Below are 26,319 nucleotides of genomic sequence, written 5' to 3'. Positions count from 1 at the left end.
GAGAAGAAACAACCAGAGGCTATGGAAGACAGATTTGTAGTACCAAGAGGGCACAGTGCCCCCGGTTCCTGTGAAGAATATGATTATTTGATTTGAATGTTAAGAATGTTAAGAATAGTTCCACAAGTTGGCAGGGAACTGAAACCCACTTCTCAGGGACTAGCACTGACTGTGCCTGGTCCCTTCAATAAGGAAAGCTAGAGATTTAGCTAGAGGAACTAATTTAAGGGAAGACTGAGGAGAAGGACATACAGTTAAGCTATTCTAGGCCCTCCCAGTTTTACCAGGTAATAAACATGACTATTAAGGCAACACATAATATTGAGCCTTAATATTAGGCCATATACTACAACTTCCCAAATAAATTTGCATACATTAGGATTCACTCTGAGACCTCCCGGGTGGTCCAGTGGTTAAGAATCTGCCTGCCAAGGGAGGAGACACACGTTCCATCCTTGAACTGGGAAGATCTCACATGCTGCAGGGCAACTAAGCCCAGGTGCCACGACTATTGAGCCCGTGCTCCAGAGCCTGGGAGCTGCAACTCCTAAGCCTTTGCGCTGCAAGTACTGAAGCTCGTGTGCCCTACAGCCTGTGTTCTGCAACAGGAGAAGCCACCATAAGCAGCAGCTCATGCACTGCAGACAGAGTGGCCCCCGCTCTCTGCAACTAGAGAAAGCCTGTGCAGCAGCGAAGACCTAGCACAGCCGAAAAAGAGTCTGCCTGCCAATGCAGGGGACACGGGTTTGATCCCTGCTCTGGGAAGATCGCACATGCAGCAGGACAACTAAGCCTGCACACCCTAGAGCCCATGCTCTGCAACGAGAGAAGTGCCAGAATGAGAAGCCTGTGCATCTCAGTGAAGAGTAGCCCTGCTTTCTGCAACTGGAGAAAGTTGTGAGCAAGGAAGACCAGTGTAGTCCATAAATATTTTTTTAAGAAAAGATTCACTCTGTGCTATAAATTTTTGTGGGTTTTAAGAGTATCATGTATCCACTATTTTTTTTGTATCCACTATTACCATATCATACAGATAGTTTCAGTACCCTAAAAATTGTCCTGTTGCCTCACATATTCAACCATACTTTTTCCTGTCTCTATAATTTTGTCTGTTTCAGAATATCATGTAATTGGACTCATACAGCATGTAGTATTTTCAAATTGGCTCTTTCCCTTAGCAATTTCCACTAACGTTCATCTCTTTCTTTTTTGTCACCCTTAAATGCTTTTGAAACAGGAAAATATAAACCATTTTTAAAATGTAAAGTATATTGGTCTCCATCTTAAAATATTTTTCTTCAAATATTTCGAGATACTTTTAAAATACTTAATTTGGCTGCATCAAGGTCTTAGTTGTGACACACATGATCTGTCTTTGCAGCCCTTGATTTCTCTCTAGTTGTGTCCGGGGGGCTTAGTTGCTCCAAGGCATGTGGGATCTTAGTTCCCAGACCAGGAATCAGTCCTTCGTCCCCTGCATTGGAAGGCAGATTCTTAACCACTGGACCACCAGGGAAGTCCCCAAATATTTTGAGATATTTTATACTTTCTAAAAGAACCATAATATGGTAGAATTTACTAAGTTACGTTAAATGTATTGAGGATATACTCTAAAGAACTGAGCTGTTATATGCTTTGGTGGATTCTTTAATAACTAATGAATTACATAAGAGTTAAAGACTTGATTATTTTTTAGTAAGGAATATTATTTCTTACATGTGATTATGTGAAATTACTGATTCTCATATTATTTATATCTATTATTTCTTATGTAAAATGAAATACAATTAAATTAAAGTACATCAGGAAATGTATAGTGTTTAACTTAAAAAATTATGTTGATTTTATTTGGCATTGGGAGTTTTTTATATGAGGAATTTGTTCTAACTCTAGTAACTCCATGGACTGTAGTCTGCCAGGCTCCGCTGTCCATGGAATTCTCCAGACAAGAATACTGGAGTGGGTAGCCTTTCCCTTCTCCAGGGGATCTTCCTGAACCAGGGATTGAACCCAGGTCTCCTGCATTGCAGGCAGATTCTTTACCATCTGAGCCATCAGAGAAGCCCTAACTCTAGTATATTTTGTTTTCATTGAAATGCTTCTAGATTACCTGACTCTGAAGTTTTAATATGGAGAATGCTCTAAGTGACTTATTGGATTATGTACATTATAGTTGACTTTTACAAAAGGCTTTCCAGAAGCTTTCCCTTCAGGCAGCTTCAAAACATTGTTAGGCAAGGCACATCCTCAGGAATGACTTCCCCAGCGTCATGCCTCTGGTGGCTTCCCGTCAAGTCCCAGAAACAAGACATTTCAATATCCAGTGAACTATGCTGTACCTTTTCCAACATCTGGCTCTCAACTGCGGGGGTTGAGGCCGCCTCTTCCTTGGGTGCTTTATCTCAGCTCCAGGGGAAGTGACTGCTGCTTCTTTCTGTTCTTCCTATAGGGTTCACTTCAGTTTTTCCTTACCAGTCCCGTATTACCTTAATCCCTTAATCTTTTCCTGTTCAAGTTTACCGTGTGATTTCTGTCTCTTCATTGAGCCATCACTGATATACCAGCTATTTTAACTGGATGCTTGTATTCCTGTTATTTCTGGTATTTATACATAATTACTATGTTTTGAGCAGTAGCTGGTTTTTATTTTGCAAATACTAAATTCCTGTCTATGCTTGCATCAAGTTGGCTTAAAGCTCAACATTCAGAAAACGAAGATCATGGCATCCGGTCCCATCACTTCATGGGAATAGATGGGGAAACAGTGGAAACAGTGGCAGACTTTATTTTGGGGGGGCTCCAAAATCACTACAAATGGTGACTGCAGCCATGAAATTAAAAGACGCTTACTCCTTGGAAGGAAAGTTATGACCAACCTAGATAGCATATTCAAAAGCAGAGACATTACTTTGCCAACAAAGGTTTGTCTAGTCAAGGCTATGGTTTTTCCAGTGGTCATGTATGGATGTGAGAGTTGGACTGTGAAGAAGGCTGCGGGCCAAAGAATGGATGCCTTTGAACTGTGGTGTTGGAGAAGACTCTTGAGAGTCCCTTGGACTGCAAGGAGATCCAACCAGTCCATCCTGAAGGAGATCAGCCCTGGGATTTCTTTGGAAGGAATGATGCTAAAGCTGAAACTCCAGTACTTTGGCCACCTCATGCCAAGAGTTGACTTATTGGAAAAGACTCTGATGCTGGGAGGGATTGGGGGCAAGAGAAGGGGACGACAGAGGATGAGATGGCTGGATGGCATCACTGACTCAATGGACTTGAGTCTGAGTGACTCTGGGAGTTGGTGATGGACAGGGAGGCCTGGCGTGCTGCGATTCATGGGGTCGCAGAGTCAGTCACGACTGAGCAACTGATCTGATCTGATCTGGTGCTTGCATCTACAACTAAATTTTATAATTGATCTAAATGCCAAGTAATTGAAAAATACCAGAAGGCACAGTGTGATAAAATCTGCCTAGAGTTCACCTATGCAGGTTTGAAGAGCTGTATCTGAATACGAAATTTACTCAAAATTTAAAACTGTTCAAAAATTTTAAACTATTAAGGATTTTACTCCATAGTATATCCTCAAAGGACTTTCTTGGGAGGAGAGGAGGAATCAGAAAAGGGCAGATTTGCTCTAAGATGACCAGAAAATGGCTTGCTATTATCTTTAGAGAATCCAGTGCTAAAGTCATGAATGTGAATGGTATCTTAGATCTTTGTACTATATGATGTATGATTAGCACTGTTTCCACATCTAGGCTATAGATGAATTAGGGTTCTATTTAATAAAGACAAATTTCTACAAAAGGAACCTTACATTGTACAATGTAATATTTAAAGCAGTGCATTCCAATACTCTTGTTGTCAGAATCCTTATTAGCAAAGAAATATATATATATATATATATATATTTATTTATCTACAATAAATCTGTGCCTTAGTTTGTTCCTCTCTAAAATAAGGAAATTTAATTACACCATCTCAAGCCTCTTGCAACTCGAAACGCAGAGCACCATGCTTTGCTCCCTCAGAGGCGCATGTTCCCAGAGGCTTCTCTCCAGAGTCATCCCTAATTGGACAGTACTTCCCTCTGAGGCTTCCTGTCTCTCCTGCCCTGGGGAGCTACTTCTCTTAGGGCTGCTGCCCTGCAACACAGGGACCATGAAGTTTCTGCTCTCTGCCCTTTCCACTCTGAGCTGGATGAACCATTTACTGACAAGCCTTCCCTCCTCCCATTTGCCCAAGATGGTGATGTTTCTAAAACAGTACCATTTATCACCTGGTATCCATTTGCTTCCTCCTTGGTCACCTCTTCCACCTGCTCTACCTTAAAGGAGCTAGACCTTTCTTCAACACCTTAACAGTTAAAAAAAATTTTTTTTTGGTCACACTGGGTGTCTTTGTTGCGGTGCACAGGCTTCTCATTGCAGTAGCTTTTCTCGTAGAGCAGAGGCTCTAGGGCTCACGGGCTTTCGTTGCCTGCAGCATGCATAATCTCCCCAGACTAGGAATCAAACCCATGTCCTCTGCATGGGCAAGCGAATGCCTATTCACTCCATCACCAGGAGAGTCCTCGGTGTTTTTTTTTTGTTTTTTTTTAAAGATCTTTCCCCTAAAGGACTTAATTATCTCCACATAGTAACTATATATAATAGAGTTCAGATCATTTTAAACATTTTCTGAGAGCAAATCACACACCTTCTGCATGTGCTAGATAGATGTCTTTTCCAGAACTATACAAATGTAACATTTAAGATTAGGGCTGTAAATACCCTGGCAGTCCAATTGTTAGGGCTCTCAGTGGGCTGGAAAGTATCAAATCAGACACAGAGAAGATGCTTGCTTCTTGGAAAGAAAGCTACAACAAACCTAGACAGCATATTAAAAAGCAAACACATCAGTTTGCTAACAAAGGTCTGCAGAGTCAAAAGCTATGGTTCTTCCAGTAGTATCTATGGATGCCCTTCCCTCGTAGCGTAGTCAGTAGAGAATCTGTCTGCAAAGCAGGAGACTCAGGTCCAAACCCTTGGTTGGGAAGATCCCCTGGAGAAGGAACTGGCAACCCACCCCAGTATTCTTGCCTGGAAAATCCCATGGACGAGAGGAGCCTCACAGGTTGTAGTCTACAGGGTTATAAGAGTCAGATATGACTTAGCAACTGCACCACCACCATGTATGGATGTGAGTTGGACCATTAAGAAGGCTGAGCGCTTTAGAACTGATGCTTTTGAATTGTGGTGCTAGAAAAGCCTCCTGGACTTTGGACTGCAAGATCAAACCAGTCAATCCTAAAGGAAATCAACCCTGTATATTGATTGGCAGGGCTGATGCTGAAGCTCAAATACTTTGGCCCCCTGATGCTAAGAGCCAACTCACTGGAAAAGACCCCGATGATGGGCAAGATTGAGGGCAGGAGGAGGTGATAGAGGATGAGATGATTGGATGACATCATCCACTCAATGGGCATGAATTTGAGCAAACTCTGGGAGATAGTTAAGGACAGGGAAAGCCTGGTGTGCTGCAACCCATGGGGCAAAGTTGTACAGGACTTAGTGACTCAACAACAGACACACTCAGCAGGTAAAGAATCTGCCTACAATGCAGGAGTCACAGGTAACCTAGGTTCGATCCCAGGGTTGGGAAGATGCCCTAGAGTAGGAAACGACCACCCACTTCAGTATTCTAGCCTGGAGAATCCCATGGACAGAGGAACCTGGAGGGTTATAGTCCAATGTGTTGCAAAGAGTCAGACACAATGAAGTAACTAAGCATGGAGGTGCGCACACACACACACACACACAATGTATCCAAGAACCAGGTCACAGCTTTTTAAATTGTAGTTGGAGGAGGAAATGGCAATCCACTCTGGTATTCTTGCCTGGAATATCCATGGACAGAACAGCCTGGTGGGCTATAGTCCATGGGATCTCAGAGTCAAACACGACTGAGCGACCAACACTATAGCTGTCCTACAATGTTAATTTCTGCTGTACAGCAAAGTGACTCAATTATACATATGTACCTTTTATATTCTTTTCCATTACGGTTTATTGGAGGATATTGAGTACAGGTCCCCATCCTATCCAGTAGGATCTTGTTTTTCCATTCTCCCTCTCTCCTGAGTGGCTCACATCTGGTCACAGCTTTTAGAATCCTCAGCCAAATCAAAGATATAAGAGTTTAATGGAAAAATTTTGTAAAGAAATTTGAGTTGGAAGTATTCAATCCAACCTTCTTAGAATAGTTTTACTACTTTCTAGTTCTAAACCTCGGAGAAGGCAATGGCACCTCACTCCAGTACTCTTGCCTGGAAAATCCCACGGTCAGAGGAGCCTGGTAGGCTGCAGTCTTATGGGGTCGCTAAGAGTTGGACACTACTGAGCGACTTCACTTTCACTTTTCACTTTCATGCATTGGAGAAGGAAATGGCAACCCACTCCAGTGTTCTTGCCTGGAGAATCCCAGGGACGGGGGAGCCTGGTGGGCTGTCGTCTATGGGGTCGCACAGAGTCGAACACGACTGAAGTGACTTAGCAGCGGCAGCAGTTCTAAACCTAGGAAACTTCAGGTTGTTGAGGCCAGGAATGTGCGAATTCTTCCTGTGGACCAGATGTGAGCCACTCAGGAGTGAGGGAAAGCATGGGATCTTGTCTGTAGGGCCCTCAGAAGTAGAGGAAACCTCAGGAAAAGGAAACACCACTCCCCCGTCTTGTCTACTCTTTAAACCCCACTGAGTGAAACTGCAGCTCACAAGCCCCTCATCTCAAGGAGAAAAGCTGAAATCAGAGGGATCATGCCCCCTTCTCCAACGGCTTCAGCCCAAGAGGCCCAAGCTGAAAGATAAGCTTAAGTCAACTTTGAATTCTGACTATAACATAGAACCAAAAATTTCTTGAGAAATAAAAACTATTTTTACAACTAATCATGACTGGAGGATATTTTTTCTTATCTTTGAGTAATCTTAAAAAAAAAAAAAAAAGAACAAAGTCTTCATCCTGGGGCATATCTCCATTGCATAGAGATGAGCACACAAAAATAAAATCTCAATCCACATACCATGCCTGTGGTAATCTACAGACCACTCGCATAGATGAGAACCATTTTTTCATTGGTTATTTGACAAGACATCCCTTTACCTTACCATAGACAGAAGTTTTTGCTCCAGATTTCATTCTTAGTTTCTCAGTTTGATAGTCTCTGACATATGCTTCTCTTAGATTATGAACTACCTTTCGTTTTGAGAAAAACATTTAACTTGACAAAAGTTAGGGTTGGGATCTTAGTTCCCTGACCAGCAACTGAACTGGGGCCCTTTGCAGTCCTAACCACTGAACCACCAGGGAATTCCCATATTTATCTTAACCACTTTTCTAAGGGGTCCTCTACCTCCATCCTGTCACACTTTCTGTATTTTTGTCTTCATAGGTCTTAACACTACCTGAAATTACTTATCTGTTCTAGGTATCTCAACCCCAACACACCACATACACACCAAGAGCAGGCTGTCACATGCTCTACTGAAATCTCTGCCAAAGGAGTCTGTCTTATTCTCCACTGTATCTCCTGGGCCCAGAACTGCTTCTGGCACACAGAGGTCACTAGATTTGGTTCATAAGGGGCACAGTATCATAAATAGAAGTGAAAGGCAACTACAGAATAACTAGGTAACCTTCCAAAAGTGCTTTTTAAACTAAACTCTTCTCATTTTAAACTAAATTCTTTATTGCCCAATCACCCCTGAACCTCTGGCTTTATTCCTGATGCTCTACAGAAACAAGGTTGGTGGAAAATAAACACTAACCTAAATTTTCCAAACCCTGAAGTCATTAAATTTTTTTAATTTAAAAATCTTTTCCTCCTTGGCCTTAGTCCCACAGGACACTTAGTTTGTAGGACTCATTTCTGCAATGACTGGAGTCAACTTCAACCATGTTGGTTTTTGTTCCCACTCATCACGTGTATGCTGAACAAATTAATGAACCACTCTCATTCCTCATCTCCTAAGGACATCTCCCCAAACCTTTCCTTGAGCCTCTCTACACTGTCTTCTCTTTTTCAAATGGTTTCAACCATTACTGAGTCAAGAATCTGAATTTTTAAAGAGAGAAAAATAAACAATCCTTTCCTTCCATCTCCCATCATTTTTAAATGCCTCCCAGGTTTCACCATTTCCTTCTAATCCCTAAATCAATTCCCATTCTCAACTCTATGTTCATTATTTCCAAATGCAAATCTCCAGCCTGGGCTTTCGGCTTTCCACTTCAGCTGCCACTAGCTTTACTGAGTTCTTCCAAGATACTTCTAGTATCCCACAGGCATCAACACCACCTAACAATTTCTTCCTGTTGCTTCCATCTTATATTCCTCAGTGAATGCACCAAATCCTTGCCCCCTAGTCCAGAAAATCCAAGACCCTACCTCTGATATTTTCTCCAACTGACAAAACCACAGTAGCTGTGACTGAAAGGTCAAATGCATACATAAATAATGATACATTCCTGGGTATTACTTCAGATACCCTATGGTAACACTCAACGGCTCCTGTGTTCCCCTGCCAAAGAAACATAAATCCCTTAGTTGTGGCACTGGCCTCAGGCATCTTCTGTTAGACAGAGATCCACTGTCCAAACCAACTTTGATCCTGAGGACATCATGAGATATGTCAGGTATGAACTGTCTGCAAACTAGCATTGAATGAACTGAACCCACCTATCTGTACTGAACGTGTTAACCAGCTCCATCTCTAGCCCACTGCTTCTCCCTGGGTCTTATGATTTCCATGTTATCAGAGAAATTTCCCACTGAAACTCAAACAGTCAAGGCCACAGGCACTGGCAAATAAGGACTAAGTCACTTTATACTCAATAAACACAGAGGCCTTTTTTAAGGCATCACTGTCTACCTCTCATGCAACCCCGCCTTGTGCCAACTGTTTTCTGACCCAGGATTTAGAAATTTCTTGTCTTCAGGTCAGCACCTACTTACCTCAAGGCCTAATATTTATTCTGCCCTGGGTATTACCTATCTTAATGGGCCTCTCCAGCACCCAGGAATCAACCTTTAGTAACACTGCAAGATTTCAGAAAGATCTTAATACCATGTCAGATTATTCAGTACTCAAGCCAAAATAAAATTACTATTTTTATAGGTCAAAAGCAATTTCAAATATTTGAACCCACTACAGTAACTAGGCTACAGCCACTGTAGAAGCACCTTCACTTTGAAAGCCCATAGTTAGTTAGACTTCCACCTTACAAATAAATAAGCACAGGTACACCAGTAAAAATCACATGATCAAATGTCAACTGGATACAGAACTTATTATGCATCCCTGAGTATGGCTGGATAGCATCACCCACTCAATTAACGTAAGAGTGCAAATTCCATTGAGATAGTGAAGGCCAGAGAAGCCCAGGGTGCTGCAGTCCTTGGGGTCACAAAGAGTAGGACTAGACTTAGTACTAACAACAACAAAGTAGAAGAGGGCCTCTGGGGTGGTTCAGTGGTAAAGAACCTGCCTGCCAAAGGAGACACAGGAAGTGGCAACCCACTCCAGTGGGTTGCCTGGGAAATCTCATGGACTGAGGAGCCTGGTGGGATACAGTCCATGGCGTTGCAGAGTCAGGCACACTTAGCAACTCAACAGCGAACAGCAGCAAAAGTAGAACAGAGTCATTATATTACATAACACATATTGGGACGAAACCCAATATAGATTCAGATCAGCTGGGGCTCCTGTAGAAGCAAGCTGAGACCTGAAAGAGTTAGGAGCTAAGGAAAAAAGCAAGGGAGCAATTAACTAATCTTGGAATGCATTCTAGGGCAGTTTTTAAAGGTAAGGTTGAGGAGGCAGTGATGATCATGAAAACTCCTTCAAGGTCAGATTAAAGTTGTTAAATTCTTTAAAAAATGGGAAGCTACAAGTTGGGACAGCACAGCTTGGCCACATTGCTATTTTATGCTAGTTACTCCAACACTTGTGATGTATAATTAATGTTCTATTCTCTCACCAGTCCAACAAAGTTGGTATTGTCTTCACTTCAAAAAACTGGCAGAAACACCAGAAAGCAAGGCAGAAAAATTCAGAGCCCTGAAAAGTCAATGATCACCTAGGTGAGGATTAAAAAAATTCTACTAGCCTACAAGTGAGTTTATACTTGGCCTTCCTTTGCATTCTACTCAATACACTGCATTTGCACATGGCCCTACAAATGTTCTTATTGACTCATACCTAGTTGTTCACTTAGCTGACCACCTTAAAAAGCACACACAGCCTATGAGCTGGGCGCCAAGAGTTAATATCACCTGAGAATCTTAAAAAGAAAAACGTATAGCTGAATCACTTTGCTGTAAAAAACTAACGCAACATTGTAAATCAAATACAAAAACCCCACAAAACCACCTTTCCAAAATGGAATTCCTTCAATTCCTGTCCTTTGTGTTCTCACCAGAAATCCAAAGCCTATCATACAGGACGACAACCACTCCACAAAGACCACAGAGGTAACACAGTTCTCACAGTAGCACAGATGTTACTTCTTAATGTCATCTTTAAGGAATCTTAGAATTCTGCTTGTAAAGGCCCAATCCTATTAAGCAGTATCACAACCCAGTTTAAAAGGTAGTGTTCCAAAACAGCCACTTAACAAATAAACCTGATTTTTAGTTGTCATATTCACAAACCTATGTAAATCACTGATACAAGCCTATTAAAAATACCTTAGCACACCAGATAATTTTAAAAGCCAGAACATTTATTGTGCGACTAATCGTTGAAATCCTTAAGATGAACTGGATGCTGCAACAGCCGCTCGCTTGGGTTTAGGTGTTGTTCCTTCACGGAATCCATGCCTGCATTGTGTTAAAAACAAGAATGGTTACTTCAGCAATGTCAACGCATACATTTCAATCTTTGTTAAAATATATTTTCATGAGCTTATCTCAGTTAGATGATGAAATCAATATTGAATTCATAAGTTCAGACATTTATTTTTTAGAACATCACCGATAAGCTGTGGTATTTATTTCCCTCTGCTTCAAAATAGCCAAGGCAACATATTTGGTTGCAGTCATCAGTATTTCCCCACCACTTATGATTCCCAAGGTTTTGTGAAAACGGATTCTTAAAATATGGGTCAGAGATCCTACCTTCCTTTAGCTAAGGAAAAACGTGATTAATGATAGACATTTTCTCAACTGCTTAACTACGGTTAATGTCTTAACTCACTTAACATCTATTTGAAATGTCTTTTGAGGAACACACAGGTTAAAATTGGCTTCAATTCATGCTCTTAACTCAAACTAGCAGACCACTGAACCCTATCCCATACTACTATATACTGGCCTTAAGTGCAACGGTCACTCCAACACACAAATACATCTAAGTGTGTTGTGTTTACACCCCCCAAACTGTCTTGCGGTCTTGAAGATCTTGAATTGAGTGAAGGTCACAAATTCTGCTAAATATCCTACAATGCACAGGACAACCCCAGTCCCCAACAAATAATCACTTCAGTGGAGGCCTTACACCCCTCAACTGCTACCACTAAAAATGCAGTTTCTCTATAAGACTATGTTGGGGCTGAAATTAAAACTCTAAGGCCTCTCTTTAAGTACAACAGTGTTCTACAGCAAGCAGACTTGCCCAAAGCCACAAAACTGAAGGCCTCAATTACATACTATCATCTTGACAAACTCTGGCAGGAAAATGAAATGGAGGTATGCGAATAAATGCCATTATTTTCTGGAGTCTACCTCAAACTACACTCCAGCCTATTCAGTGCCTACTACTGTTCACTGATTCCTAAGTTCGAGACTGATGTGAAGGTTATGGTGGCAAAAGAAAAAGGATCCTAGCAACACCTCATCCCACGAATCAGAGGAGTTGAGACGACTGTTACATAAGCCCATACACCCACCTATAACTGAAACATAAAACTGTACCTGAATCTGCGGTATACAATTTTTAGGTGCCTCATTCTACCAGTCCCGGTGGTATTTCGTCTTTTAGCTTTAGCACTCCAATTATCTGGGAAAAAAAAAAAATTCAGGTTAAGATCCAAATTGTTGTCCCTACATACCCAGGACACATTGTCTGTCAATTTAATTAAAAATGCCTGCCTTGGCTTTAAACTCATTTTATCGGTATACTTATACTGTCCATGGAATTCTCCAGGTCAGAATACTGGAATGTGTAGCCTTTCTCTTCTCCAAGGATTCTTCCCAACCCAAGGATCGAACCCAGGTCTGCACTGCAAGCTCAGCATACCAGTTGAGCCACAAGGGAAGACCATACATGGAAGAAGAAATGGAAACCCACTACAGTATTTTTGCCTGGGACAGCCATTGGACAGAGACGCCTACTAAGCTAAAGATTATGGGGTTGCAAGAGTGGGACACAACTTATGCAAGAGTGGGACACAACTTAGCAACTAATCAACATAGTGGTATACAGATGTACAATTTTGCTAGGAAACAACATTCAAAGTCATGCCCCACCGAGGTACATATGAAACGAGACTATTCTCAAAGTACGTTTATAAACATTAACTTACACTTTCTCTTTCGCTTGGCAGGGTAGCCACACTTGCCACAGGTCGACTTCTGAAGGTGGTAGGCCTTAGAGCCACAACGGCGGCACAGCGTGTGCGTCTTATTCCGACGCTTTCCAAACGATGACGTTCCCTTCGTCTGCAAGTTAAGGGGATAAATGTTTAAGTCTAGTCATTTCCATACACATGCAAACATTTTCAGTTAAAGTAACTACTGATATAAACTAATGACAATCACAAAGGCTGACACTGTGCTAAATCAGTGACCACTATTAGATTTCACGTCATCTAAAGCCCCGGCAAGATCTGCCATGTTTTGAAACTTGCTACATTATTAAAAAGGACAATGAAAAACGTAAAAGGCAAAAGAGGAGGTAACGTGGTTTTCCTACCTACTCTTACTGCAAAATCTAAGAGCTCCTGCCCAGGGACCGTCGCCAACTATTCTTTTGCTTACAGAGCCAAATACCCGCAATCCATGCTCCTTCCATTAGTTCCCACTGGTGGGCAAGGCTGTGCGGGCTTCCCAAAAGTCAGAAAAAAGGGGCCTGGAGCAGCTGCAGCTCCACGACGGCAGGCTCAGCATCCCCACATCAGAATTATGAGCCATTCTCGTGCCTCTCGAAAGCTGCCTTCCCTACCCACCGGCTCCTCTTATCCGAAAGCTTCCAGGGCCCCCACGGATTGCATGGGGCGCAGTTCAGGGGGTGAGGATGAAAGCCGATGACGAGAGCCCCTGGAAAACACTCACCATCTTGCTTCTGCCGCCGAGTCCAAAGAGGCCGGAAGAGAAAGCACTTCCGCTATATTTCGCTCTGAAGCTTCCACCCAGGAAAGCACTTCCGGCGGGGCGCAGTGCACCGCTCTCATACGTCCGTCACCGCAGTGTGGGTGGGTTCGAGAGGAGGATCGCAGAGCTAGTTAGGGCCAATAGAGAGTTCAGCGGAGCGGAACCCACAACTTTCTGGGGAAGGGATTGGGCGTATACCTCCCGGATCCGCCTTTCCCTGCCTCAAACTTCTAGACCGGAACTCGACTACCTACCCTCCTGTTGTTTCCCTCCGGTCTTTACGAGTGTTCTGTCAGCGCTAAGGCCACATTGCAGATTCCGGTTTCCTAGGAGATGGGAAATGTGGGTAGAGAGGCTCCCCTGCTTGGGGTGCAGGCGCTAGCTCAGCTCTCCCGGCGTCTGTGTAGGGTTGGGGGTTGGGCTGGTGTACTTCTCCACGTTCCTCTGTACTCCGGCCTGAAGCTTTTGACTGACTGATCCTCACAGGCTCTGCGGTAAAGAATCTGCCTACCAGTGCAGGAGACGCGGGTTCCGTCCCTGGGTGGTGAAGCTCTCCTGGAGAATGAAGTGGCAACCCGCTCCCAGAAAATCCGAAGGACAGAGCAGCCTGGTGGGCTAGTCCATTGGATCGCAAAGAGTCGGTTGCGACTAAGCTACTGAGCACAGTCCTCACTTGCTAGGAGGACATAGCTGGGCTCAGAATATGAAGAGAAAGGCAGGAAATGCCTTTTTAAACTGTAATAATAGGCATATGGCTTGATCTCCCATTTTACTATGCCAAGGAATCAGACGTGGAACTTGTTAACAAGTTTCCTAAACTCTAACGTGAGGACATATGCTTTGACAGCTTTGGGTGGGGCCTGGATATGTGTAGTCCAAAACACTTTAAAGTGTTACTATTGGTGGTTCCCAGATCTTGTTGATACAAACAGTTAATTCAATTGCAACCTTCTTCCGAGGAAAGCCCCCACCCTTGCAAAAGGGTAAAATACCCAAACATTTAAGAGTTAGTAGGGAAAAACAATCCTAAATGCGTGCTGTCTAAAGGAAGCAATTAGTGACCTAACACTTGTGAAATATTGGCAAAAGTAATTAACTTCTAGGCTTCCCTGATAGCCCAACTGGTAAACAATCCTGCAGTGCAGGAGACCCTGGTTGGATTCCTGGGTTGGGAAGATCCGCTGGAGAAGGGATAGGCTACCCTCTCAAGTATTCTTGGGCTTCCCTGGTGGCTCAGAGGGCAAAGAATCTACCCCCCAATGCGGGAGACCTGGGTTCTTTCCCTGGGTTGGAAAGATCCGCTGGAGGAGGGACTCCAGTATTCTTGCCTGGAGAATTCCCACGTACGAAGGAAGAAGCCTGGCGGGCTACAGTCAATGCAGTCGCAAAGAGTGGGGCACGACTGAGCATCTTTCACACAGTTAAAAGAACAAGATGAGGTCTAGGAGTTAGAAGGTTAAATTTTTGACAGGTTAACAGTTGATAAGTTCGTAGTAAGCACTAAGCTCTTCTAGGAACTGGGAAGAGGAGAGTCACTGTTTTTATGGAAGTGGTAGGTGGGGAAAGGGGCGTTCAGGGGGAGATCCCTCCAGCAGGGAGAGAGTGAGAAGACCAACATTTGAGTTTTTGAAACAAACTGCAGTTCAGGTTAGACTTAACTGTTTGAGGTACTGTATTAGTTCCCTGTTGCCATTCTAACAATTTACTACAAACTTAATGGTTTAAGACAAAACATTTAACCAGCTAGTATAAAGTTTCAGTTATGCAACATGGAAGACATCAGTACAATATTATATAAAGCATCTGCCTACAATGCGGGAGACCTGGGTTCGATCCCTGGGTCGGGAAGATCCCCTGGAGAAGGAAATGGCAACCCATTCCAGTATTCATGCCTGGAAAATCCCATGGACCAAGGAACCTGGTGGGCTACAGTCCACAGGGTTGCAAAGAGTCGGACACGACTGAGCGACTTCACTTCACTTCATACTGAAGGACAACAATCAAACCACAAATTAGTCTTTAACCTACAGCCAATCAAGTAATTTCTTTCTTTGCTTCCACACTTTATAAAGTCCCCTGGCTCCTAGAATGCTACTAACCACTTCCAGTTTGGTGCTGCCCTTTTTGGGTAGATTTTTGCTCAAACTTAAGTTTTGGGTGCCTGTTTATCTTTTAATAATCCCTTGTGAGTGCTTTGGCTCCACCCATATTCTCATCTCAAGGTCAGCTGATTTGCAACCTTAGTTGTCCTTTGGTGTAAACTAGTATTTTCACAGGTTGTGGAGATTAGAACATAGTCATCTTTCGGGGAGAGCATTATTTTCCTTAGCACAGGTATTAAATGAGATCAGTTGAGACACATTGTTGAGCCCAAGTTAGTGTGCCAGAGGCATAGTGAGGCCAAAGGAACTGAAACTGGAGTTTAGAGCAGACAAAGGTTTTGCAAACACCAACCAAGGAGGTCAGCATAGCTCCTGCTCAGAAAACTGAACTGTCCGATGGTTTTCAGGGAAGAGGTTTTGTTATGTTTTGTTATGTTTTGGTTTTTAATTAATTTTTTGGCTGTTCCATGGGGCTTGTAGGATCTTAGTTTTTGGACCAGGATTGAATTGAACCTGGGCCTTCACCAGTGCAAGGACAGAGTCCCAGCCACTGGACCCTCGAGGAATTCCTTTAGGGAAGTCTTTAAAAACCAAGTAAGGGCTGTGGGGGCATGTGACTTCATTCTAGTTGGTGGTAAGGTAAAAGGGTGATGTTCCAAGAAACTTGTGCTCAGCCATCCTCCACCTGAGTGGAGGTGGGGGTTGGGGTGGCAGGGAAGGAGCTTAGTTCCTATCAGTTAAGTTCAGTTCAGTCATTCAGTCGTGTCCGACTCTTTCCAACCCCATGAATCGCAGCACGCCAAGCCTCCCTATCCATCACCGACTCCCGGAGTTCACCCAAACTGATGTCCATCGAGTCAGTGATGCCATCCAGCCATCTCATCCTCTGTCATCCCCTTCTCCTGCCCCCAATCCCTCCCAGCATCAGGGTCTTTTCCAGTGAGTCAGCTCTTCACACGAGGTGGCCAAAGTGTTGGAGTTTCAGCTTCAGCATCAGTCCTTCCAATGAACACCCAGGACTGATCTCCTTTAGGATGGACTGGTTGGATCTCCTTGCAGTCCAAGGGACTCTCAAGAGTCTTCTCCAATACCACAGTTCAAAAGCATCAATTCTTCGGCACTCAGCTTTCTTCACAGTCCAACTTACATCCATACATGACCACTGGAAAAGCCATAGCCTTGACTAGACTGACCTTTGTTGGCAAAGTAATATCTCTGCTTTTTAATATGCTGTCTAGCTTGGTCATAACTTTCCTTCCAAGTAGTAAGCGTCTCTTAATTTCATGGCTGCAATCACCGTCTGCAGTGATTTTGGAGCCCAAAAAAATAAAGTCTGACACTGTTTCCACTGTTTCCCCATCTATTTCCCATGAAGTGATGGGACCAGATGCCATGATCTTCGTTTTCTGAATGTTGAGCTTTAAGCCAACTTTTTCACTCTCCTCTTTTACTTTCATCAAGAGGCTCTTTAGTTCCTCTTCACTTTCTGCCATAAGGGTGGTGTCATCTGCATATCTGAGGTTATTGATATTTCTCCTGGCAATCTTGATTCCAGCTTGTGCTTCTTCCAGCCCAGCGTTTCTCATGATGTACTCAGCATACAAGTTAAATAAACAGGGTGACAATATACAGCCTTGACGTCCTCCTTTTCCTATTTGGAACCAGTCTGTTCCATGTCCAGTTCTAATTGTTGCTTCCTGACCTGCATATAGGTTTCTGAAGAGGCAGATCAGGTGGTCTGGTATTCCCATTTCTTTCAGAATTTTCCAGTTTCTTGTGATCCACACAAAGGCTTTGGCATAGTCAATAAAGCAGAAATAGATGTTTTTTCTGGAACTCTCTTGCTTTTTTGATAACCAAACTCAAAGATTTGTATCAGATTATTATGTATACCCATTGGGGAGGAACTGGAGAGTTCCTTTATTGCTGTACTGTTGTTTCCTAACTTCTTTTCTTTTAAAATTTTTTTTTTTAATTATTTTTGGCTATGCTGGGTCTTCATTGCTGTGCGGGCTCTTCTCCAGTTTTGGCTCGCAGAGACTACTCACTGGTTGCTGTGTGCAGGCTTCTTATTGCAGTGGCTTCTCGTTGCAGAGCACGGCACATAGACTTCAGTAGTTGCAGCTCTTGGGCTCTAGAGAACAGGCTCAATAGTTGTGGAGCATGGGCTTAGTTGCTCCTTGGCATGTCGGATCTTCCAGGACCAGGGGAGATCTGTGTCTTCTGCACTGGCAGGCGGATTCTTTACCACTGAGCCACCAGGGAAGTCCCTTTACTGCCTTTCTTGTGTTTATGCCTTCCCTCACTTCCTTAACAAGTAACAGTTTGAACAGCTAACTGTTTCAATTGTCTGCCCTTTGGAACACAAGAAAGATCTTGAAGGCTGAAACCTTTTTCTTAAAAACAAGAGGGACGTGGATAGGCTTTTGTTCCCCGGGGGGCCCTACAGGGTCCTACTCAGTTTCAGAAATGGGACAGGTAGCAACCAGGGAGGAGTCGAACCGCGCAGCAGGCACTAGGTGACGGTCTCTTTTACCCCAGACATTCCCCAAATTGTCAGGGTGAAAAATTTCTCCTCTCCCTTTTTGGTATGCTTGAAATCACACCATTCTAACCCTGGTCAGGTAGGCCCTTGGCCCTATAGAGGTCTATCAAGCCAATTTAGTACCCCCAGATTTTTATCCAGATGCCAAGTTCAGGTCAGGAGTAGACTGACTTCTGAAACAGATGACCTCTGCTGTTACCTGGGTATTTGCCCTACGGCATTTTGCCTTTTAGTAGAGAGTGATAGAGACATCAGAAGTCTTGCATCTGTTGTTCTGATACAATTCAATTCTCTTAATTTGACCTGCTTTTTCCCCCTACAATAGGTGAAATTACTTTTGACTTTTATCTTTAAGAGTTCTTTGATGGCTCAGAAGGTAAAGAATCTGCCTGCAAAGCAGGAGACCTAGGTTCAATCCCTGGGTCGGGAAGATCCCCTGGAGAAGGAAATCGCAACCCACTCTAGTATTCTTGCCTGGAGAATTCCATGGACAGAGGAGCCAGGTGGGCTACAGTCCATGGGGTTGCAAAGAGGCAGACACAACTGAGCAACTAACTTCATCTTCAAAAAAAATCACATAACTTAAACTTCTAGCTGCAAACAAAAATTTTACTCCTGTTTCATTGTATTTAATTTGATGAATGTATTTTCAAATACGTCAAATACATACCCTTCCCCCAACTCACTTCCGTTCTCATTCTAAGCTTGTGCAGTGCACATTTCCTGTTACCAAGGAACTGAATTTAAACTGCCTTCCTTAAATAAATTTTACTGTGAAATATCCAACTTCAAAGAAACACTTTTTTTCCCATCATCTTTGAGAACTGGAGCAGGTTATTGTGGGAGAGGATGGTATTGGGGGACGAGTGAAGAGGAGATCCAGTTTGAGAAGCTGGTTATTAGAATACCTTACCAACCAACTTGAATAAAAAAGAAAAGGTGACAAATTTACTAAAATGGACAATCAGATTGTTAATATTTAGTAGGGTACATCTCTCGAAACCTATACTTTTGTGACACATTGTAAAACTCTTAACCTAAAGTTAATTTTTAATGTCATATAAGGCTTTTCTTATTCTTTTTCAACCTTAGGGTCCCTAAAATTTAATGATTCATTATCCTTGGTTTCTAATATTGAAACCGAGTGGAGCTCTGTGGGACTTCCAAGCATGGGATCTTTCTATCCCCTGTTTCTTGTAGGCAAGACTCCAGCCATTATTTTCCCTGAGTTCCAAAGGGCAGATTTGAACAATTCTAATCAAGGGCTTCTCTGGTGTCTCAGTTGGTAAAGAATCTGCCTACAATGCAGGAGACCTGGGTTCAATCCCTGAGTTGGAAAGATCCCCTGGAGAAGGAAATGGCAAGCCACTCCCACTTGCTTGCCTGGAAAATCAGATGGACAGAGGAGCCTGCTGGGCTACAGTCCATGGGTTCGAAAGGAGTAGAACACAACTTAGCTACTAAACCTCCACAATCAAAGGAGAGGCAGCCAAGAAACCACAGCAAGCAAGATTAAAGGGACCAGAGAAGCTCATCAAGATTAGGAGACTGACCATCTGAGATGAAATTAAAGTGGTGTAAACCCTACTTACACCCTACTCTTGTCAGAGACCCCACCTTTGAAACCCTCTCTTATAAAAACCCCTCATCAAGTTCTCTTGGGTAGAGACACACAGTTTTTTGATGCAGAAGTCCTCCTTTGCCTGGCAAAGTAATTCACCCAAAACTTTGTCTTGGGGATTTGAGGGATTTGAGTTGGCACTGGTGTCCAGAGAGGTGGCACTTTCAGTAAAACTACATGCTCAGCATTAGTCCAAGTGTTTGGAAGGAAGAGCCAGTTCTGACTCCATGATAGATCTGTTTCTTTGATTTTAACCTTTGTCTTTTTGTTGCTTTTGTTATTATTGTTCAGTCACTCAATCGTGTCCAACTCTTTGTGACCCTATGGACTACAGCACACCAGGCCTCCCTGTCCTTCACCATCTCCCGGAGTTTGCTCAAACTCATGTCTATTGATTCAGTGATGCCATCCAACCATCTCATCCTCTGTCATCCCCTTCTCCATACCTTCAATCTTTCCCAGCATCGGGGTCTTTTCCAGTGAGTCAGTTCTTTGCATCAGACGGCCAAAGTATTGGAGCTTCAGCTTCAGCATCAGTCCTTACAATAAATATTCAGGGTTGACTTCCTCTAGGATTGACTGGCTTGTTATTATAACTATACATAATGGTCTGCCTCAGGGAACCCTGCCCCTTGTTCAGCTCACAGGGAGATAATCTGACCCTGCTTACCTGTGAATGGCTGCAAGAATGAAGAGATGAACAGATCCCCTCCCTGAGGTTGGCCATTCAAGAGAATTCAAGATAAAGGATTTTTTACTTCCTCAACTCCTAACCGTCTCTGGTCTATAAAAGAACCTGGCATCCAGACTCCAACAAGATCGTTATTTTGAGACATTAGTCTGCCATCTTCTCTGTCAGCTGGCTTTCCAAATAAAGTTGTGTTCCTTGCCTCAACACTTCGTCTCTCAGATTCATTGGCCTGTCATGTGGCGAGCAGAGCAAGCTTGGACTCAGTAACACAAACATGGTATACTTTCAGTTATATGTTTAACTATTTATCTTTAATAATATAATAAACACCTATACACTCATCCCCAGATGATACCATATATCTAACTCCATAATTTCCCTGTCCCTCAATCCCATCCCATCCCCACCCAGCCGCCCCCAACTAAGGTAGCCATCCTTCTGAATTTCATTTCCTTCTCATTTCTTGTAATTATATCGATTCCAGGTCAGTTCAGTTGCTCAGTCATGTCCAACTCTTTGTGACCCCATGGACTGCAGCACACTGGGCTTCCCTGTCCATCACCAACTCCTGGAGCTTACTCAAACCCATGTCGATTGAGTTGGTGATGCCATCCAACCATCTCATCCTCTCTCATTCCCTTCTCCTCATGCCTTCAATCTTTCCCAGCATCAGGGTCTTTTCAAATGAGTCAGTACTTTGCATCAGATGGCCAAAGTATTGGAGTTTCAGCTTCAGCATCAGTCTTTCCAATGAATATTCAAGACTGATTTCCTTTAGGATGGACTGGTTGGATCTCCTTGCAGTCCAAGGGACTCTCAAGAGTCTTCTCATATACCACAGTTCAAAAGCATCAAATTCTTCTGTGCTCAGCTTTCTTTATGGTCCAACTCTCACATCCACACATGACTACTGGAAAAACCATAGTTTTGACTAGACGGACCTTTGTTGTCAAACTAACGTCTCTTCTTTTTAATATGCTCTCTAGGTTGGTCATAGCTTTTCTTCCAAGGAGCAAGCGTCTTTTAATTTCATGGCTGCAGTCACCATCTGCAGTGATTTTGCTGCTGCTGCTGCTAAGTCGCTTCAGTCGTGTCCGACTCTGTGCGACCCCATAGACAGCAGCCCACCAGGCTCCCCCATCCCTGGGATTCTCCAGGCAAGAACACTGGAATGGATTGCCATTTCCGTCTCCAATGCATGAAAGTGAAAAGTGAAAGTGAAGTTGCTCAGTCGTGTCAGACTCTTAGCAACCCCATAGACTGCAACCCACCAGGCTCCTCTGTCCATGAGACTTTCCAGGCAAGAGTACTGGTTTGGGGTGCAGTGATTTTGGAGCCCCCCCAAATAAAGTCTGTCACTGTTGCCCTTGTTTCCCCATCTATTTGCCATGAAGTGATGGGACCGAATGCCATGATCTTAGTTTTCTGAATATTGAGTTTTAAGCCAACTTTTTCACTCTGCTCTTTCACTTTCATCAAGAGGCTTTTTAGTTCTTCACTTTCTGCCATAAGGGTGGTGTCATTTGCATATCTGAGGTTATTGATATTTCTCCCACTGATCTTGATCTCCAAGGAGCAAGTGTCTTTTAATTTCAAGGCTGCAGTCACCATCTGCAGTGATTTTGGAGCCCAAGAAAATAAAGTCTCTCACTGTTCCCATTGATGCCATGTGTATTCCTAAAATCTCTGTGTGTCTGTATTTCCATTATTTTGAGCCTTTTAGGAGAGTGCTATGCTGCATATAATATTTGGGGACTTAAAATTTCCCCTTAATGCTATTATTATTTACCTATACTGTGGGTCACTGAAATTCATTCTTTTTGAATGCTGTCTTTTACATTACGTGAAATACTACAGTTTGCTCATCTAGTATTCTGTTGATATTTATACTGTTTTAAGGTTCTTGTGAACTATAACCGAAAATAAAAACCAACCAGATAACTTTTTAGAAAATTAAATTCTGTTGATAACAAAAAAGTGTTAAATAGAAATGTTTAAAGTAGAAGTTTGAATACTGCTGTTATATCACCAGGAGGCAGGAGACAGATAGGCCCCAGGCTAGGCATTTACAACTGGCCTCCTGTTTACATATCTCTGGGTAGGAAAAAAGTGGGCTTCAGGCTAGACACTTGCAGCTAGCCTCCTGTTTGCATTTCCTGAAACAGGAAGGTTAGTTACTTACAGCCATCCTCCTGTGTGCCCTCCAAAAATGAAAGTAACAACAGATTCAGGGCAAGCAGTCAGGCTTTGTGTCCAGTGGACACCTTAAGACAACAATCATGGCAGCGACAGAGAAGGGCTAAACCTTGCTTAAGCAAAGAATCAGGAAGTCATATATTTCCCATCCTTGGGGCAAGGGAGACATTTCATGTGGCCAGAAAGGCTCCTTGGGGGTCAAAAAGGAGGGGATGCCAGCCCATAATATGTGATGCAAACATGATCCCATAGGCCTCTGGACTGGAATCCATCTTGGAAACAAGTTGCACATGCATGTCTGAGAGGGTCCAAGGGTGGGTCAGGGGTGGAAAAAGAAAAAGAACAATTGGCCAAGGGTGAAAAAAAGACCTGGAAGAAATGGCCTACATAAATGACTTAACTGCATCTTTATGAGCTCCTCCTCACTAGTGGGGAAGCTCACAACCTTTCTCTCCAGGTATATCTCTTCCTTGCTTCTGTCTTAACAAACTGTTTATCTGTGTGCTCTCCCATATGTTGTTGTGCTATGTATGTCTCTAATAATAAACTTTGTACCTGCATTTATAGTTTTTGCCTGCATGAGAAATGCTTTTTCACTGGGGCAAAAGCCAGGGAAAAATAGCTTCTAGCCTCTAGTCCTTGCTGGTCTGGTGGCTAGGAATCCTGATTTTCATCCAGGCTACCCAGGTTCAATTCCTGGGCGGGGAATTACAATCTCATTTTATACCACCACTCACTGCTGCCTCTCTGAGATCAACCAGAAATAACAGAGGTACATTTGTGTTATCTCTTTCCCGGCTGTCTTAAATATAATGTGTATCTATATATACAAAATAGTATACATACACTATACATATTAACTTTTTAAACAAAAAGGGGATCTATAACTTGCTATTTTCCTTCATAATATATCATTTCTATCACTACTTGTCAATATGTGTAGATTTACTTCATCCTTTTTAACTTCATTTTGATATTCCATTGGAACTGAGCAAAACTCAGCTTGGCCCATCCCATCCCAATCACCAAGGCCCCTCCATGTCTCCTGCCTCTTGTTTATAGGAAAACTGAAGTCTTCCAGGCTTCCCTGAGTCGCAAAGGAGCAAACTCAAGCCATTAATGATTAGGACAGCAGAGTCACAGACTCAGTGTCTGATGCACATTCCTGAGTTGTTTTACAGATACTATAACTGCCACCAGTAGGAAAAAGCCATCTGCATGATGAGCTGACTGTAGCCATAACATAAACTGTTCCATCTTGAGCAATACTGAACCTATGGCCAGTACAATTCCAAGAACTGGCCTTAAGAGAATGGGATTAACTCTATGGCTCATAATGAGGTAGAAATTGTTAGGCAGTCAGTATAGAGTCAGAGCCTTGGTTCTTTTTAAAATTTCAGTTTTAATTCTCTCACATAAGCATTTTTCTCTGTTAGCCCAAAGCTATATTTACTGCTCCAGTTTCTAGGCATTCCAAGGAATGCCTCCCTCATCCGGAGGGTCATAAAACATTCAGACCCAGGACAAGACAATCGTTAACTGCTGTCCAGTTTATCAAGGAGAAAAACTGCAGGTGGACCATTAGCTCCTAAACATACATCTGGTCTCTAAGTAATGGTCTGGGGTCTTGAGAAAGGGTCAAGAGATGGTGTCACAATGTCTAGAGAAACTGGAAACCAAAAAAAAAAAAAAAAACCATAAAAATGGCAAATTGGACACTGTAACATTTAAACTGATTGGTCAGAAATTACATGCTTTTGGCCCAGAGCCAACCAAAAACAAACAGATCAATTCTAATAAAGATATAAAAACTGCTGTTATTCCTGTCTTTGGGGTCTCTTCACCCCTTCTCAGTGTCTATGCTGAAGGCTTTGTATCTCTGTCCTTTAAAATAAACTTTGCCTGCATGAGTGTTTGCCAGTTTGTGAATTCCACTGTTTGTCTCTGTGAACAGAATTCGGTTCCCCGTTTCAATAATAATCTATATCTTGGTGGACATGAAATAATTGTAGGATGAAGTAAATCTATACATATTGACGAGTAGTGATATCCATGATATATTATTATGGAAAACAGCAAGTTATAGATCCCAGTTTTGTTTAAAATGTTAATATGTATAGTGTATGTATGTAATATGTATATGTAGATATACATTTTATTTAAAAGAAAAATAATTGTAGCTTGTTCTGTCTGCATATGTAAGTGGGCAACTAAAACTGTAGGCAAAGAGATGCTACTAACCCATCTGACATCTTCCACTCTAAAAATACAGCACCCTCTGTCAGTATCAAGAAGTTACAAAAGACAGCCTTTGGCCCATAATCCCATAGAAACAGAATTGATAGGGACAGAGTTAATCCCACTAGAGGACTGTATGTAAAGAAAGAAGTATGGGAGACCTCCATAAGTTAATGATCAGTTAAGAAAACAGGTCAGCTTAACCACAAACCCAAGTGGATTGCTTAGCAACAAAATCATGCAGAAGCATGGGTCATGCCCTAAAACAATAAAACAATGCTGTTCTGCCCAGTGACGGCATATTCTCTACTTGCATGAAGAACAATAATTTATGAAAAGGTGACATTTCAAAGTAAAGACCCTCATTGTACTGAGACCCAAAATAATATTTCCATAGTGTCATGACAGTTCTGGTTTGACCATGTAGGGACAAGAAAACTGCCCAACCTAGAGGAGTTGATGATGGAAGCATGATGTCTACTCAAAAATGAGGAGGAAATTGGTCTTTTCCCCTTCCCCACTTTTCCTTTGATTATAAAACTATAGGATTTCCCTGGTGGTATAGTGGATAAGAATCCACCTACCAATGCAGGGGACATGGGTTCAATCCCTTGTCTGGAAAGATTCCACATACCTTGGAGCAACTAAGTCCATATGCCACAGCTACTGAGTCCCCACTCTAGAGCCTGTGAGCCGCAGCTACTAAACTAGTGTGCTTAGAGCCTGTGCTCTGCAACAAGAGAAGCCACCATAATGAGAAGCCCATGCACAACAACTAGGGAGTTGCCCCTTGTTCCTGCAACTAGAGAAAACCCGAATGCAGCAACAGAGACCCAAAGATAAACAAATAAATAAAACTATAGCCCACTAAGTCCTCAGAGCATGCAACCGCTGTCCTTTCCACTTGTAAGCCTCACAGGCATCCTTACCTAATAAGTCACTTGTTACCTATCACTTTGGTTCTCTCTGAATTCTTTCTCTGCTGGGACACGAAGGACTCCAGTACCGGAGCTCGTCGGAGCCCTCCAAAATGGTACCAAACAGTTTCAGAATGATGTTCTGACAAGTGGAGATGTGTAAGCACCTTTTGACAGGAAAGGGCTCTTTTTAGGAAAGAGCTCTCTGCAGGAGACCCCTTTTGCCTTGTCACTAGCCTTAAACCTGGCACCCCATGCTCTACATGTCTCTGGCCCTAGCATGCCTTTCAAATCCTGATCACCCCATACCTTGCCTAATCTATTGGTTCTTTCCATTCATCAAAGATGTTGAAATGAAGAATAAGTAGTTAACAGATGACCAGATCTCTTCGCTAGCTTCCTCTTTAGTATAACCTTGCAAATACACTGTGTGAACAAGATAGCCTCTAGAGAAAAATCTAAGAAGTTGACTGGTCTGCCCACACGTCTGCACACAGAGGGAGATGGCTACAACTCTGACGCCCTATTTCAATGGTTAACTGAGATTACTTCCCTTTTTCCTTATAAAAGTTTTGTGGCCAACCAGAATCCTCTGAGCTGTTTTTGGGAGGACACTGAGTCCACCATCTCCCCAGATTGCTGGCATTCTGATTAAAACAACTTTCCTTTCT

General features: G+C 42.8%; 1 protein-coding gene and 1 non-coding gene across 2 annotated transcripts; both read right to left on the bottom strand.

Annotated features, from left to right (window-relative positions):
- Positions 1-10,730: 10,730 nt before the first annotated feature.
- Positions 10,731-13,450, bottom strand: RPL37 (ribosomal protein L37). The gene is made up of 4 exons (XM_019983086.2): positions 13,300-13,450; positions 12,552-12,687; positions 11,941-12,025; positions 10,731-10,848 (listed from the first exon to the last, which is right to left on the bottom strand). The coding sequence occupies exons 1-4, from the start codon at positions 13,300-13,302 to the stop codon at positions 10,779-10,781; spliced, it is 294 nt and encodes a 97-aa protein (XP_019838645.1). The 5' UTR covers positions 13,303-13,450; the 3' UTR covers positions 10,731-10,778.
- On the bottom strand, positions 10,931-11,011 carry LOC139178115 (small nucleolar RNA SNORD72). Its single transcript, XR_011562536.1, has one exon. It is a non-coding gene; the product is annotated as a small nucleolar RNA SNORD72 (small nucleolar RNA).
- Positions 13,451-26,319: the final 12,869 nt, after the last annotated feature.

Source organism: Bos indicus, chromosome 20, assembly GCF_029378745.1.
Source record: "Bos indicus isolate NIAB-ARS_2022 breed Sahiwal x Tharparkar chromosome 20, NIAB-ARS_B.indTharparkar_mat_pri_1.0, whole genome shotgun sequence".
Taxonomy (NCBI): domain Eukaryota; kingdom Metazoa; phylum Chordata; class Mammalia; order Artiodactyla; family Bovidae; genus Bos; species Bos indicus.
Note: the sequence above shows the minus strand (reverse complement) of the source record. Positions and strands in the feature narration are given on the sequence as shown.

Excerpts from the sequence above, each read along its gene's own strand:
- RPL37 (XM_019983086.2), bottom strand. Across the intron at positions 12,026-12,551 it reads TGCCAAGCGAAAGAGAAAGT|ATAATTGGAGTGCTAAAGCT; the intron begins GTAAGTTAATGT and ends TTTTTTTCCCAG. Across the intron at positions 10,849-11,940 it reads ATTGTATACCGCAGATTCAG|GCATGGATTCCGTGAAGGAA; the intron begins GTACAGTTTTAT and ends AACACAATGCAG.